Source organism: Heptranchias perlo, chromosome 8, assembly GCF_035084215.1.
Source record: "Heptranchias perlo isolate sHepPer1 chromosome 8, sHepPer1.hap1, whole genome shotgun sequence".
NCBI lineage: Eukaryota > Metazoa > Chordata > Chondrichthyes > Hexanchiformes > Hexanchidae > Heptranchias > Heptranchias perlo.
Window position 1 is genome coordinate 761,310 of NC_090332.1, and position 15,739 is coordinate 777,048.

Consider the following 15,739-nt stretch of genomic DNA (forward strand, 5'->3'; position numbering starts at 1 on the left):
CCAATCTATTGTCCCCTCAATCCTTTGTTTCTTTACCACTCCACATTGCCTCCACCCACTCCTTGGAATCATCTCCCTCTTGTCAGAAACATAGTAATTTCAGCAAAAAAGGAGGTCATTCACCCTTTGTACAAATCTTCACCGGAGCAACTACTCTAATCCCATTTCCCTGCCCTTTACCCTGTATGCTTTATATTCTTCCTTTTCAAATACTTATCTAAATCCCTTTTACATAATATCTCTGCCTCAATATCCTTTGTGGTACAGAATTCCATGTTCTAATATCCCTCTATGTGAAAACATTGCTTCTAATTTCTCCCTTTGTTGTTCATCTGACAATTGTCAGTCTCTACTCCCTTTGTACTGATTCACCAACCAGTGGGAACAGTCTATCACTAATTATACTCCCAAAGCCTTTCATAATGTGCTCCGGAGAAAATGCTATGTTGAGAATCCCTCATAAACACTGCTCTTTCCACAGGATCGCACAGTGCATCTTTCATTGTACCTTCAAGTGACTTGCCTACAAGTGGTCTCTAGGTTCCTGGTTCTGACTTACTGCCCTGTTTAAATATGTGGGCCTCTCTTCAGTCCATGGAACAATCCCGCACCTCAACTGCTAAATAAGTGAGCCCATTGCTGGCCGAATATCGTGCCCAGTTCCTTTCTATGGTGAATACCATCAGGGCCTGCAGCCTGGTCAAACTGAAGAGTCCTAACCCTAGCCAGGACTAATTCCGCACCAACTTTAACAATTCAATTTTAGTATCACATCTATCTCTCAATTAGAGTCTTACCAGTTTCAGCCCCTGCCTCCTTTAATTCTCGTAGCTGCAAGTTGTCTGGGACAGGTCCCTGGCCATTTTGAAGACCCATCCGTACCTGTTACTGTCGGTACAATATCCAGCTCTCCTCTGCCATGTCTGGATGCCTGACCTCTGATCTAAGTAGGTCTCCCTACCTCTGAGCAAAGACAGATGAAAGTGATTATCTAATAACTCAGCTGTATCTTTGTCCAGGACAATAATAGTTCGGGAGGATAGAGGATACCATGTGGTTATTATGGGTTTGTAACGGTTCTCAATAACCAGAACCCTTCTTCCTCAGAATCTCTTATCCATTCGGGTTAGTTTACAGTCTGAGGGTGTGGGAGGCAGACTTACCGAATTTGTTCCCAGGATCTGCAATGCTGCTTTGTCAGACTCAAGAAGCTTAGCCACCATCTTGAGAAAACTCTCCACGAACAAGTTGATACTCTGGCAGTGACAGGCCATCAAGAGCTGGTCTAAAGCTTCCATCGCAATACACACATACCTGAGGAGCAATCAATCACACAGCAACATGAGGAAAGAGAGCTCTGGGGCACCACAACAAACTGCCATCAATATCTGGCAACTATTAATGCATCTATATCTTGTCCACCTGCGGCCATAGAACATTCACAGATAATATACCATCTGCACTCTGATGAGGAAACCCTGTCGGAGCATTATTTCTAGAGAAGAAAGATATACAAATTTTGACCAATCCTGCACTATCCTTCCTCCAGTTTTTTTATATACTATCCAGGGACCTGGGCAACACTGGCAAGATCAGATGTATTGCCCACTCCTAATGCCTCTGAGGAGAAAAGCAGGCAGGGTTCCCACTCCTGACCATGACCCAGTGACTCCTGCTGGAAAGGTGACAGTTAAGGACAGGATGAACTCCACAGTCAAGTTTCCTGCCAACACTCACTGTCCAGGTGCACATAGGAAGAGCCACGTGAGTGATGTTACAGTGGGCAGCCAGCGCCGAGAGTGACTGCCTTCAGGAGCGGAGGGGAGAAAAATGGGGAAACATTGGAAACAGTGGAGTAAATTTGAAATGAATAGGATGAAAATCAGGCGGGTTGTATAACAAGCGGGTAGTCCACTCCACTAGATCATCACCCAGTGGGTAGTCCACTCCACTAGCTCATCACATGGGATTAAAGCACATGGATTGGGGGGAGTACGCTGGCATGGATTGAGAATTGGTTGACAGACATGAAACAGAGAGTAGGAATAAACGGGTCTTTTTCCGGGTGGCAGGCAGTGACTAGTGGGGTACCGCAGGGATCAGTGCTTGGGCCCCAGCTATTCACAATATATATCAATGATTTGGATGAGGGAACTAAATGTAACATTTCTAAGTTTGCAGATGACACAAAGCTGGGGTGGAATGTGAGCTGTGAGGAGGATGCAAAGAGGCTCCAATGTGATTTAGACAAGTTGGGTGAGTGGGCAAGAACATGGCAGATGCAGTATAACGTGGATAAATGTGAGGTTATCCACTTTGGTTGTAAAAACAGAAAGGCAGATTATTATCTGAATGGTGATAGATTGGGAAAAGGGGAGGTGCAACGAGACCTGGGTGTCCTTGTACACCAGTCGCTGAAAGCAAGCATTCAGGTGCATCAAGCAATTAGGAAGGCGAATGGTATGTTGGCCTTCATTGCAAGAGGATTTGAGTATAGGAACAGGGATGTCTTACTGCAGTTATAGGGGGCCTTGGTGAGACCACATCTGGAGTATTGTGTGCAGTTTTGGTCTCCTTATCTGAGAAAGGATGTCCTTGCCATGGAGGGACTGCAACAAAGGTTTACCAAACTGATTCCTGGGATGGCAGGACCGACGTATGAGGAGAGATTGAGTCGACTAGGCCTATATTCACTAGAGTTTAGAAGAATGAGAGGTGATCTCATCGAAACATATAAAATTCTAACAGGACTAGACAGACTAGATACAGGGAGGATGTTCCCGATGGCTGGGGAGTCCAGAACCAGATACGGGGTCTGCCATTTAGAACTGAGATGAGGAGAAATTTCTTCACTGAGAGGGTGGTGAACCTGTGGAATTCTCTACCACAGAAGGCAGTGGAGGCCAAGTCATTAGATGTATTCAAGAAGGAGATAGATATATTTCTTAATGCTAAAGGGATCAAAGGAAATGGGGAAAAAGCGGGAACAGGGTACTGACTTAGACGATCAGCCATGATCATTTTGAATGGCGGAGCAGGCCCGAAGAGCCGAATGGCCTACTCCTGCTCCTATTTTCTATGTTTCTATCACCCTGGCATTGAACATCAAATTTGACCCCAGTGTTTTATTGTTAAAATGCTGGCGCTGTGTAATATCTTGGTCAACGTAAATAAAGCAAAGTATTTCCTAACATTGTTGGTGATCATCATTATATTCGATAGGCTGTCCAATTGGCAATCTGATTCAAGACATCTGGTTAATCCAACACTGCCCTGTCCATTCCACATATCAGAGCTGCACCTTCACATTGTCCGATCAAATCCATCTCCTATTTACCACTTCCTCCTTTATCCCAAGGGCTTTCATGTCTCCAAAATGTCCCAGGAAGGAAACATCAAATCTTCTGTGAACGTGAAAATCAGTTACATTCATCACATTCCTGGTTCAACCTCAACAGTAACCGTGCACATACCATTTAGAAAATCCTTCAAACTTATAACCTTTGCTCAATTTTCGAGCAAACCATATTAAGGGATGTTATTTCTGGAAAATGCAACACTTTCTATTTCATCTATACCGTTGCATGAAATGCTCCTAAGGCTAGTACAGCAGTAGTTAGATACAGAGTAAAGCTCCCTCTACATTGTCCCATCAAACACTCCCAGGGCAGGGACAGCACGGGTTAGATACAGAGTAAAGCTCCCTCTACACTGTCCCATCAAACACTCCCAGGGCAGGGACAGCACGGGTTAGATACAGAGTAAAGCTCCCTCTACACTGTCCCATCAAACACTCCCAGGGCAGGGACAGCACAGGTTAGATACAGAGTAAAGCTCCCTCTACACTGTCCCATCAAACACTCCCAGGGCAGGGACAGCACGGGTTAGATACAGAGTAAAGCTCCCTCTACACTGTCCCATCAAACACTCCCAGGACAGGGACAGCATGGGTTAGATACAGAGTAAAGCTCCCTCTACACTGTCCCATCAAACACTCCCAGGACAGGGACAGCACGAGTTAGATACAGAGTAAAGCTCCCTCTACACTGTCCCATCAAACACTCCCAGGACAGGGACAGCACGAGTTAGATACAGAGTAAAGCTCCCTCTACACTGTCCCATCAAACACTCCCAGGGCAGGTACAGCACGGGTTAGATACAGAGTAAAGCTCCCTCTACACTGTCCCATCAAACACTCCCAGGACAGGGACAGCACGGGTTAGATACAGAGTAAAGCTCCCTCTACACTGTCCCATCAAACACTCCCAGGGCAGGTACAGCACGGGTTAGATACAGAGTAAAGCTCCCTCTACATTACTGCAACAATGTTTGTCTAATCTCAGAAGATGGCCTCATACTACACCAATGTGTCGTTTTTCCATAATACACACAAGCATGATTTGCCGTCTTTGAGTCAGATTACCAAATTATAGTGACTGGTTTGTGCTGTGGGTGCAGGTGGATACCCAGGTCCCAGACATAATAGGTCAGTGTTTAATGCCCAGCACTACCCAGGTCCCAGACATGATAGGACAGTGTTTAACGTACAGTACATGTAAAGCTGTGAACTGCAAGCGCTGCTGTTACCATACCCGTATCGGTGCCTGGCCACGTCTCTGCTCAGTCTCTCTGCAAGATACGCACCAATCCGGTCCAACTTTTCTGGGGCAGACAGGGCGTAGAAGGTCAACTTCTCCATGTTGGCTTTCACCAACCCATCCTGTAAACAATGAGCATTCGAACAGAGTGAAACAGCATTGGACACAGCTACTTACCTGCAACCATAGCTACACAACAAACCACTGGCGGACCCTCAAGGGCAGGCAACTTGGAGAACGGGCTAAAGCTGGGACAGTACCCTCATGGAGCTAGACAGCTCCTCCAGCCCACTGCACTAAAGAGTTTTCTCTGATTTCCATTGTATACCTTTGCATAAATGTTTGTTATATCAGAGAGTCCCATCAAACACTCCCAGGGCAGGTACCGCACGGGTTAGATACAGTATAGAATCCCACCTATGACGACTGCATACAACGAATAGGAAAGGTCAGTTGACGACCTTGCAAAATTTACTGCATATGGTGACTGTAAATGGAATGGGAAAGGTGGGTCCACAGACAGTCTACTGTACTTGAATTCAATACATGCTAACTGTTCACCTGTGACCAGAACAGTTAATGTTTCGGGGCACTGTCTACATATCCATATTCACAGAGCCACTCGAGAGATCCTTGCCGAGACCTGTTACTATAGGAGATTCATTTCACTGCGTACTGGGAGTGAGAATGCAGCTCACAGAATCTCTTATAGAAGCAAAATCAGCACTCTACAGCAGGGCTGAGGGGATGGCAGGTGGGCGAAAGTAGTGAAGAGTGCCAGAATTAACTTAAGAATGAACTTTGAGGACCTCAAAGATAGTAATCTCCGGATTACCCCCAGTGCCACACGCTAGTGAGAATAGAAATAGGAGGATAGAGCAGATGAATGCGTGGCTGCATAGGTGATGCAAGGGGGAGGGCTTTAGATTCCTGGGGTATTGGGACCGGTTCTGGGGGAGGTGGGACCTGTACAAGCCGGACGGGTTGCATCTCCACAGGGCCGGGACCAATATCCTTGTGGGGAGGTTTGCTAGTGCTGTCAGGGAGGGTTTAAACTAGCTTGACAGGGGGATGGGAACCTAAGTGTGGATTCAGATGGGATAAAGTCGGAACTGGAAATGGAAGGCAGAAAATTAGTGAGTGAGTCTGGAAGGCAGAGGGAACGAAGGTTAGAAAATAAACAACAGAGGAGTTTGGCAGTCCTTAAATGTATTTACCTCAATGCAAGGAATATACGAAATAAGGTGGATGAGCTGAGGGCACAGATAGACACGTGGCAGTATGATATCTTAACTATTACAGAAACATGGCTTAAAGAAGGGCAGGACTGGCAGCTCAACGTCCCTGGTTACAGGGTTTTCAGACGCGATAGAGAGGGGGATAAAAAAGGAGAGGGGCTGGCAATTTTGGTTAAGGAAACAATTACAGTTGTGAGGAGGGATGATATTTTAGAAGGAGCATCAAATGAGGCCATATGGGTTGAGCTAAAGAACAAAAAAGGGGCAGTCACACCACTGAGAGTGTACGATGGACCCCCAAACAGTCAGAGGGAGATGGAGGAGCAAATATGTTGGCAAATTTCTGAGAAATGCAAAAACAATAGGGCAGTAATAGTAGGGGATTTCAACTACCCTAGTATGAACTGGGATACAAACAGTGTGAATGGTATAGAGGGCACAGAATTCTTAAACTGCATTCAGGAGAATTTTTAGCCAATATATAGCAAGCCCAACGAGAGGGGGAGGCGGGGGGCAGTTCTGGATTTAGTTCTAGGAAATGAAGAGAGGCAGGTGGAAGAAGTAGCAGTGGGACAGCATTTTGATGGTAGTGATCATAATAGTTAGTTTTAGCATAGTTATGGAAAAGGATAAAGACAGAGCAGGAATTAAAGTTTTCAATTGGGGAAAGGCCAATTTTACTAAACTGAGAAGTGAATTAGCAGAAGTAAATTGGAAACAGCTGCTTGAAGGTAAATCAGTGTCAGAGCAGTGGGAGACATTCAAAGGGGTGATTCAAGGGGTTCAGGGTAAACATGCTCCTACAAAGAAAAAGGGAGAGGCTGCCAAATCTAGAGCCCCTGGATGTCAAGAAGCATTCAGGGTAAGATAGGGCAGAAAAAGAAAGCCTATGATAGACACCGGGAACTCAATACTACGGAAAGCTTAGATGAGTATACAAAGTGCAGGGGTGAAGTTAAAAACGAAATTATGAAAGCAAAGGGAGGGCATGAAAAAATATTAGCAAGTAAAATCAAAGAAAACCCAAGGATGTTTTATAAATACATTAAGAGCAAGAGGATAACTAAGGAAAGAGTAGGGCCTATTAGAGACCAAAAAGGTAAACAATATGTGGAGGCGGATGATGTGGGTATGGTTCTTAATGAATACTTTGCATCTGTCTTCACAAAGGAGAGGGATGATACAGGGATTGAAGTTAAGGAGGAGGAGTGTGAAATATTGGATGGGATAAACATAGTGAGAGAGGAAGTATTAAGGGGTTTAGCATATTTGAAAGTGGTTAAATCACCAGGGCCAGATAAAATGTATCCCAAGCTGTTAAAAGAAGCCAGAGAGGAAATAGTGGAGGCTTTAACAATCATTTTCCAAACTTCACTGAACACAGGCGTAGTATTGGAGGACTGCTAACGGTGTACCGTTGTTTAAAATGGGAGCGAAGGATAGACCGAGTAATTACAAGCCAGTCAGCCTAACCTCGATGGTGGGCAAATTATTGGAATCAATTCTGAGGGACAGGATAAACTGTCACTTAGAAAGGCATGGACTAATCAAGGACAGTCAGCACGGATTTGTTAAGGGGAGGTCGTGTCTGACTAACTTGATTGAATTTTTCGAGATGACAAGGAGGATTGATGAGGGTAGTGCAATTAATGTCATCTACGTGAATTTTAGCAAGGCTTTTGACAAGGTCCCACATGGCAGATTGGTCAAAAAAGTAAAGGCCCATGGGATCCAAGGGAATGTGGCAAATTGGATCCAAAATGGGCTCAGTGGCAGGAAGCAAAGGGTAATGGTCGACGGGTGTTTTTGCAACTGGAAGGCTGTTTCCAGTGGGGTGCCACAGGGCTCGGTACTAGGTCCTTTGCTTTTTGTGGTATACGTTAACGATTTGGACTTAAACGTAGGGGGCATGATTAAGAAATTTGCGGATGACACAGAGATAGGCTGTGCGGTTGATAGTGAGGAGGAAAGCTGTAGACTGCAGGAAGATATCAATGGACTGGGCAGAAAAGTGGCAGATGGTGTTCAATCCAGAGAAGTGTGAGGAAATGCATTTGGGGAGAGCAAACAAGGCAAGGGAATACACAATAAATGGGAGGATACTGAGAGGTGTAGAGGAAGTGAGGGACCTTGGAGTGCATGTCCACAGATCCCTGAAGGTAGCAGGACAGGTAGATAAGATGGTTAAGAAGGCATATGGAATGCTTTCCTTTATTAGCCAAGGCATAGAATATAAAAGCAGGGATGTTATGTTGGATCCGTATAAAACACTAGTTAGGCCACAGCTTGAGTACTGCGCACAGTTCTGGTCACCATATTACAGGAAGGATGTGATTGCACTAGAGAGGGTGCAGAGGAGATTTACGAGGACGTTGCCAGGACTGGAAAATTTTAGCTATGATGACAGATTGGATAGGCTGGGGTTGTTTTCAGAGGAACAGAGGAGGCTGAAGGCTTATTTGATTGAGGTGTACAAAATTATGAGGGGCCTAGATAGAGTGGATAGGAAGGACCTATTTCCCATAGCGGAGGGGTCGATAACCAGGGGGCATAGATTTAATTTGATTGGTAGAAGGATTAGAGTGGAAATGAGGAAAGTTTTTTCACCCAGAGGGTGGTGGGGGTCTGGAACTCACTGCCTGAGAGGGTGGTAGAGGCAGAAACCCTCAACTCATTTTAAAAATACTTGGATGTGCACCTGAATCGCTGTGACCTGCAGGGCTATGGACCAAATGCGGTAAAGTGGGATTAGGCTGGGTGGCTTGTTTCTCAGCCGGCGTGGACACGATGGGCTGAATGGCCTCCTTCTGTGCTGTAAATTTTCTATGATTCTATGAAGAATATAAGAAATAGGAGCAGGAGTAGGCCATACGGCCCCTTGAGCCTACTCCGCCATTCAATCAGATCATGGCTGATCTTCGACCTCAACTCCACTTTTCTGCCCGATCCCCATATCCTTGATTCCCCTGAAGTCCAAAAATCTATGCATCTCAGACTTGAATATATTCAATGACTCAGCATCCACAGCCCTCAGGTGAAGAATTCCAAAGATTCACAACCCCCTGCGTGAAGAAATTCCTCCTCACCTCAGTCTTGAATGGCCGACCCCTTATCTTGCGAATATGCCCCCTAGTTCTAGACTCTCTAGCCAGGGGAAACAATCTCTCAGCATCTATCCTGTCAAGCCCCCTAATAATCTTATATGTTTCAATGAAATCACCTCTCATTCTTCTAAACTCCAGAGAGTATAGGCCCATTCTACTTAAGTAGGGGAGGAGAGTGTCTGTCTTAAATAGGGCTCTTGGAGGGGAAAGGACTGTCAACTTTAGCTGAATTGAGAACTTTGGGCCAGGTTGAATGTGGGATAGAAGAAGAGTGTCAGCATGAACTGAGTGGGAGGGAGGAGAGGGTCAGCATGAACTGAGTGGGAGGGAGGAGAGGGTCAGCATGAACTGAGTGGGAGGGAGGAGAGTGTCAGCATGAACTGAGTGGGAGGTTTGGAGAGGGTCAGCATGAACTGAGTGGGAGGTTTGGAGAGGGTCAGCCTGAACTGAGTGGGAGGGAGGAGAGGGTCAGCATGAACTGAGTGGGAGGGAGGAGAGGGTCAGCCTGAACTGGGAGGTTTGGAGAGGGTCAGCATGAACTGGGAGGTTTGGAGAGGGTCAGCCTGAACTGGGAGGTTTGGAGAGTGTTATGGGCCTTCCAGACCACAAGGTCCCAGAACTGATCTGCACTGTGAGCAGAGTTAGACATGTCAGTCAGAGCAGTAGTTGGGGCATTATAATTGGCCTCAAAACCCCTGGGTAGGAGCAGAGTAAGTAGTCCAAGTTGCCACTAGATAATGACCCACCACCCCACTACCGGAAGTCTGGTTGTGGGCATATGGGGAGCACAAGATCGAGCTCCACTGTCAAATCCCTACATTGGAACCCACTTGGACAAGGCACCAGAGGGTAATTGGCACCTGCCCGACTGAACCCCAGGAAGGAGTCATAATCCTTCCATAGAGAGGGGGAGAGGAGAGTAAAACACTGTGACTGAATAGAAATCCTCACACTAGGCACACTACCCCGCCTGATATTCCTCTGCACTATATTCAAGCAGGCCATATCATTCCTGCACACAGGGCAAGGTGAACCCCTGTATTATGTATTCAGGAAGTGCCTTGCCTGCAGAACCTAAGCAAATGCATCACTGATCACTCATTCATACAAATAAATGGTTTAAATAAAGGGGCAGCTGTTTACCTCAGAGTCCTCGGGAAAGATATTGTCCACTAGTCTCTTGTACCGTGGGCGAAGAGCTCCACAGCAGCCGCAGACACCTGCGAGGAAGCACAAGCATTTGCATGTCACTGACCCACTTAACCAGGCACCATGCAACTTCCTGTGAAGAAAATACTGCAGCAAAAACACAACAGGTGTGATACTTCGGGATTGTTTGTGACAGTAATAACACACTTTACCAGTGAGACCAGCTGAACTTTATAACAGATTACATACAGTTTGACCAAGGTACCTACACAGTGACATTTGAATAATGTTGCGTCAGATTGATCCCAACAGCAGCCAAAAACTCTGAAAACATCTCACCAACTCATCACAGTGACACATGTACTGCATTTCACTAAGTGGCAGAGGCAACTTTCTCTATCCATTGATTTACAGCCCAGTAATAAAGTACCTCACTATACAATGACTCCTGATCCTCAGGCAAACTCATCATTCAGAAACTCAGCATCAAAACACTGCAACCCCCCCCCAGCACTGGGACATGGACCGATCCACAATCCCCCCCAATACTGGGACATGGACCGATCCACAACCCCCAATATTGGTACATGGACCGATCCTCAACCCCCAATACTGGGACATGGACCGATCCACAATCCCCCCACCACTGGGACATGGACCGATCCACAAACCCCCACCTCCAGCACTGGGACATGGACCGATCCACTAACCCCAATACTGGGACATGGACCGACCCACAACCCCCAATACTGAGACATGGACCGATCCACAACCCCCCCCCCACTAACACTGAGACATGGACTGATCCACAACCCCCCCACCAGCATTGTGGACATGGACCAATCTACAACCTCCCCCACCCCCAGCACTGGGACATGGACCGATCCACAACCCCCAACACTGGGACATGGACCGATCCACAACCCCCCCAGCACTGGGACATGGACTCATCCACAAACCCCCACCTCCAGCACTGGGACATGGACCGATCCACTAACCCCAATACTGGGACATGGACCGACCCACAACCCCCAATACTGAGACATGGACCGATCCACAACCCCCCCCTAACACTGAGACATGGACTGATCCACAACCCCCCCCCCCCCCCCCACCAGCATTGTGGACATGGACCAATCTACAACCTCCCCCACCCCCAGCACTGGGACATGGACCGATCCACAACCCCCAACACTGGGCTGGACATGGACCGATCCACACACCCCCAACACTGAGACATGGACCGATCTACAACACCCGCCCCCCCCCCCCCAGCCCTGGGACATGGACCAATCCACAAAACCCCTCAGCACTGGGACATGGACCAATCAACAACCCGCAACATTGGGACATGGACCGTTCACAACCCCCAACTCGGACATGGACCGATCCACAAACCCCCAGCACTGGGACATGGACTGATCCACAACCCCCAACACTGGGACATGGACCAATCCACAACCCCCCAGCACTGGGCCATGGACCAATCCACAACCCCCAACACTGGGACATGAACCAATCCACAACCCCCCAAAACTGGGACATGGATTGATCCACAAACCCCCAACACTGGGACATGGATTGATCCACAAACCCCCAACATTGGGATTAGGACCGATATACAACCCCCCTTCCCCCACAATGACTAAAGGGAGTGAGGTCTGCCCATTGGCACCACTGCTGAATGTCAGAGATGTGCAAGGTGAGGACCAAACAAGTATTTTCAATGGCACTGTCTCAGATAAAATGTAAGGGCAAAGCACACAAGGAATCATAGTTACAGCATGGAAGGAGGCCATTCGGCCTGGCGAGTCCCTGCCGGCTCTCTGCAAGAGCAATCTAGCTGGTCCCACTCCCCCGCCCTATCCCCGTAGCCCTGCAAATTTTTTCCCTGCAAATACTTAACCAGTTCCCTTTTAAAGGCCACGATTGAATCTGCCTCCACCACCCCCTCGGGCAGTGCATTCCAGATCCAGTCACTCGCTGTGTAAAAAAGTTTTTCCTCATGTCGCCTTTGGCTCTTTTGACAATCACCTTAAATCTATGTCCTCTGGTTCTTGACCCTTCCGCCAATGGGAACAGCTTCTCTCTATCTACTGTGTCTAGACCCTTCATGATTTTGAATACCTCTTTAAAAAAAAAAATCTCCTCTCAACCTTCTCTGCTCTGAGAAGAACCCCAGCTTCTCCAGTCTATCCACGTAACTAAAGTCCCTCATCCCTGGAATCATTCTAGTAAATCTCTTCTGCACCCTCTCTAAGGTCTTCACACCTTTCCTAAAATGCGATGCCCAGAACTGGACACAATACTCCAGTTGTACCTGAACCAGTGTTGTATAAAGGTTCATCATGACTTCCATACTTTTGCACTCTATGCCTCCATTTATAAAGCCCAGGATCCCATATGCTTTTTTAACCGCTTTCTCAACCTGCCCTGCCTACTTCAAAGATTTGTGCACATATATCCCCAGATCTCTCTGTTCCTGTACCCCTTTTAGAATTGTGCCCTCTAGTTTACATTGCCTCTCCTCATTCTTCCTACCGAAATGTATCAATTCACACTTTTCTGCATTAAATTTCATCTGCCACGTGTCTGCTCATTCCGCCAGCCTTCTGTGTCCTCTTGAAGTCTGTCACTATCCTGCTCAGTGTTTACTACATTTCCAAGTTTTGTGTCATCTGTAAATTTGGAAATTGTGCCCTGACACCCAAGTCCAAGTCATTAATATATATCAAGAGCAGTGGTCCTAATACCGACCCCTGGGGAACACCACTGTACACCTCCCTCCAGTTCGAAAAACAACCGCTCATCACTACTCTCTGATTTCCTGTCACTTTGCCAATTTCATATCCATGCTGCCACTGCCCCCTTTATTCCATGGGCTTCAACTTTGATGACAAGCCTATTATGCAGCACTTTATCAAACGCCTTTTGAAAGTCCATGTGCACCACATCAACCGCATTACCCTCATCGACCCTCTCTATTACCTCATCAAAAAACTCTATCAAGTTAGTTAAACACGATTTGCCTTTCACAAATCCGTGCAGGCTTTCCTTAATTAATCCACACTTGTCTAAGTGACTATTAACTTGTCCTGGATTATCGTTTCTGAAAGTTTCCCCACCACTGAGGTTCAACTGACTGGCCTGTAGTTGCTTGGTTTATCCTTACATCCTTTTTTGAACAAGGGTGTAACATTTGCAATTCTCCAGTCCTCTGGCACCACCCCCGTATCTAAGGATGTTTGGAAGATTGTGGCCAGCACCTCCGCAATTTCCCCCCTTACTTCCCTCAGCAACCTAGGATGCATCCCATCCGGACCAGGTGACTAATATACTTTAAGTACAGCTAACCTTTCTAATATCATCTCTTTATCAATTTTCATTCCAATTCAGTATTTCAACTACCTCTTCTTTTACTGTGACTTTGGCGGCATCTTCTTCCTTGGTAAAGACAGATGCAAGCTACTGATGCAAAGATACAAAAGATGCAAAGACAGATGCAAAGGAAAATGTCACAGAGCCAAATATTCGTCCTGTGTCCTTATGGCCAGTACCTCCAGGTACCTTCAGGGTAAAGAATGTGTGACTTTTCTTGAATTATGTATCAGAAAAAAATAACAGCTTTTTTTATGTAACATTTTACAAAACTTAGCAGCAATGATTGGAACTGCTGATTAAAAGCTTCCTCCAGCATGAGAGAGAGTCCAACTTTGCCTCATAGAATCATCGAAATTTACGGCACAGAAGAAGGCCATTCGGCCCATCGTGTCTGTGCCAGCCGAACAAGAGCTATCCAGCCTAATCCCACTTTCTATCACTTGGTCCGTAGCCCTGTAGGTTGCGGCACTTCAAGTGCTCATCCAAGTACTTTTTAAATGAGTTGAGGGTTTCTGCCTCTACCACCCTTTCAGTTAGTGAGTTCCAGACCCCCACCACCCTCTGGGTGAAAACGTTTCTCCTCAACTCCCCTCTAATCCTTCTCCCAGTTAGTTTAAATCTATCCCCCCTGGTTATTGGCCCCTCAGCTAAATAAAATAGGTCCTTCCTATCCACTCTATCTAGGCCCCTCATAATTTTATACACCTCAATTAAAACACACCTCAGCCTCCTCTGTTCCAAAGAAAACTACCCCAGCCTGTCCAATCTTTCCTCATAGCTAAAATTCTCCAGTCCTGGCAACATCCTCGTAAATCTCATCTGTACCCTCTCTAGTGCAATCACATCTTTCCTGTAATGTGGTGACCAGAACTGTACACAGTACTCAAGCTGTGGCCTAACTAGTGTTTTACACAGTTCTAGCATAACCTCCCTGCTCTTATATTCTATGCCTCGGCTAATAAAGGAAAGTATCCCATGTGCCTTCTTAACCATCTTATCTACTTGTCCTGCTACCTTCAGGGATCTGTGGACATGCACTCCAAGGTCCCTCTGTTCCTCTATACCTCTCAGTATCTTCCCATTTATTGTGTACTTCCTTCCAATGTTTGCCCTCCCCAAATGCATTACTTCACACTTCTCCGGATTGAATTCCATTTGCCACTTTTCTGCCCACCTGACCAGTCCATTGATATTTTCCTGCAGTCTACAGCTTACTTCCTCACTATCAACCACACGGCCAATTTTTGTATCATCTGCAAATTTCTTAATCACAACCCCTACATTTAAGTCTAAATAATTGATACATACCACATAAAGCAAGGGACCTAGTACTGAGCCTTGCGGAACCCCTCTGGAAACAGCCTTCCAGTCACAAAAACACCCATCGACCATTACCCTTTGCTTCCTGCCACTGATCCAATTCTGGATCCAACTTGGCACTCTCCCTTGGATCCCATGGGCTTTTACTTTCCTGACCAGTATGCCAAGTGGGACCTTATCAAAAGCCTTGCTAAAATCCATGTAGACTACATCAAACGCGCTACCCTCATTGACCCTCCTTGTTACCTCCTCAAAAAATGCAATCAAGTTAGTCAGACACGACCTTCCCTTAACAAACCCACGCTGACTGTCATTGATTAACCTGTGTCTTTCTAAATAACGATTAATACTATCCCTCAGAATTGTTTCCAATAATTTGCTCACCACCGAGGTTAGGCTGACTGGCCTGTAGTTACTTGGTCTATCCCTTTCTCTCTTTTTAAACAACGGTACAATGTTAGCAGTCCTCCAGTCCTCTGGCACCATGCCTGTAGCCAGAGAGGATTGGAAAATGATGGTCAGAGCCTCCGCTATTTCCTCCCTTGCTTCTCTTAACAGCTTGGGATATATTTCAGCCGGGCCTGGCAATTTATCAACTTTCAAAGATGCTAAAACCCTTAATACTTCCTCGCTCACTATATTTATCCCATCCAATATTTCACAATCCTCTTCTTTAACTACAATGTCTGCATTGCCCCCTCTTTTGTGAAGACAGACACAAAGTATTCATTGAGAACCATACCCACATCTTCCGCCTCCACACACAGGTTACCTTTTTGGTCTCTAATAGGCCCTACTCTTTCCTTAGTTATCCTCTTGCTCTTTATGTATTTATAAAACATCTTTGGGTTTTCCTTGATTTTACTTGCCAATATTTCTTCATGCCCTCTCTTTGCTTTCCTCATTTCCTTTTTAATTTCACCCCTGCACTTTCTATACTCCTCTAGGC

The 15,739-nt window shown here is 46.2% G+C and overlaps 1 protein-coding gene across 1 annotated transcript in view; it reads right to left on the reverse strand.

Moving 5' to 3' along the window:
* Positions 1 to 15,739, reverse strand: part of LOC137324322 (protein EFR3 homolog B-like) — a 100,586-nt gene that overhangs the window by 69,338 nt on the left and 15,509 nt on the right. Inside the window, exons 2-4 of the mRNA XM_067988470.1 lie at positions 10,084 to 10,160; positions 4,593 to 4,720; positions 1,164 to 1,314 (exon numbers count right to left, since the gene is read on the reverse strand). Coding sequence (XP_067844571.1) covers positions 1,164 to 1,314; positions 4,593 to 4,720; positions 10,084 to 10,160 — 356 coding nt within the window. The remainder of the gene's footprint in view (positions 1 to 1,163; positions 1,315 to 4,592; positions 4,721 to 10,083; positions 10,161 to 15,739) is intronic.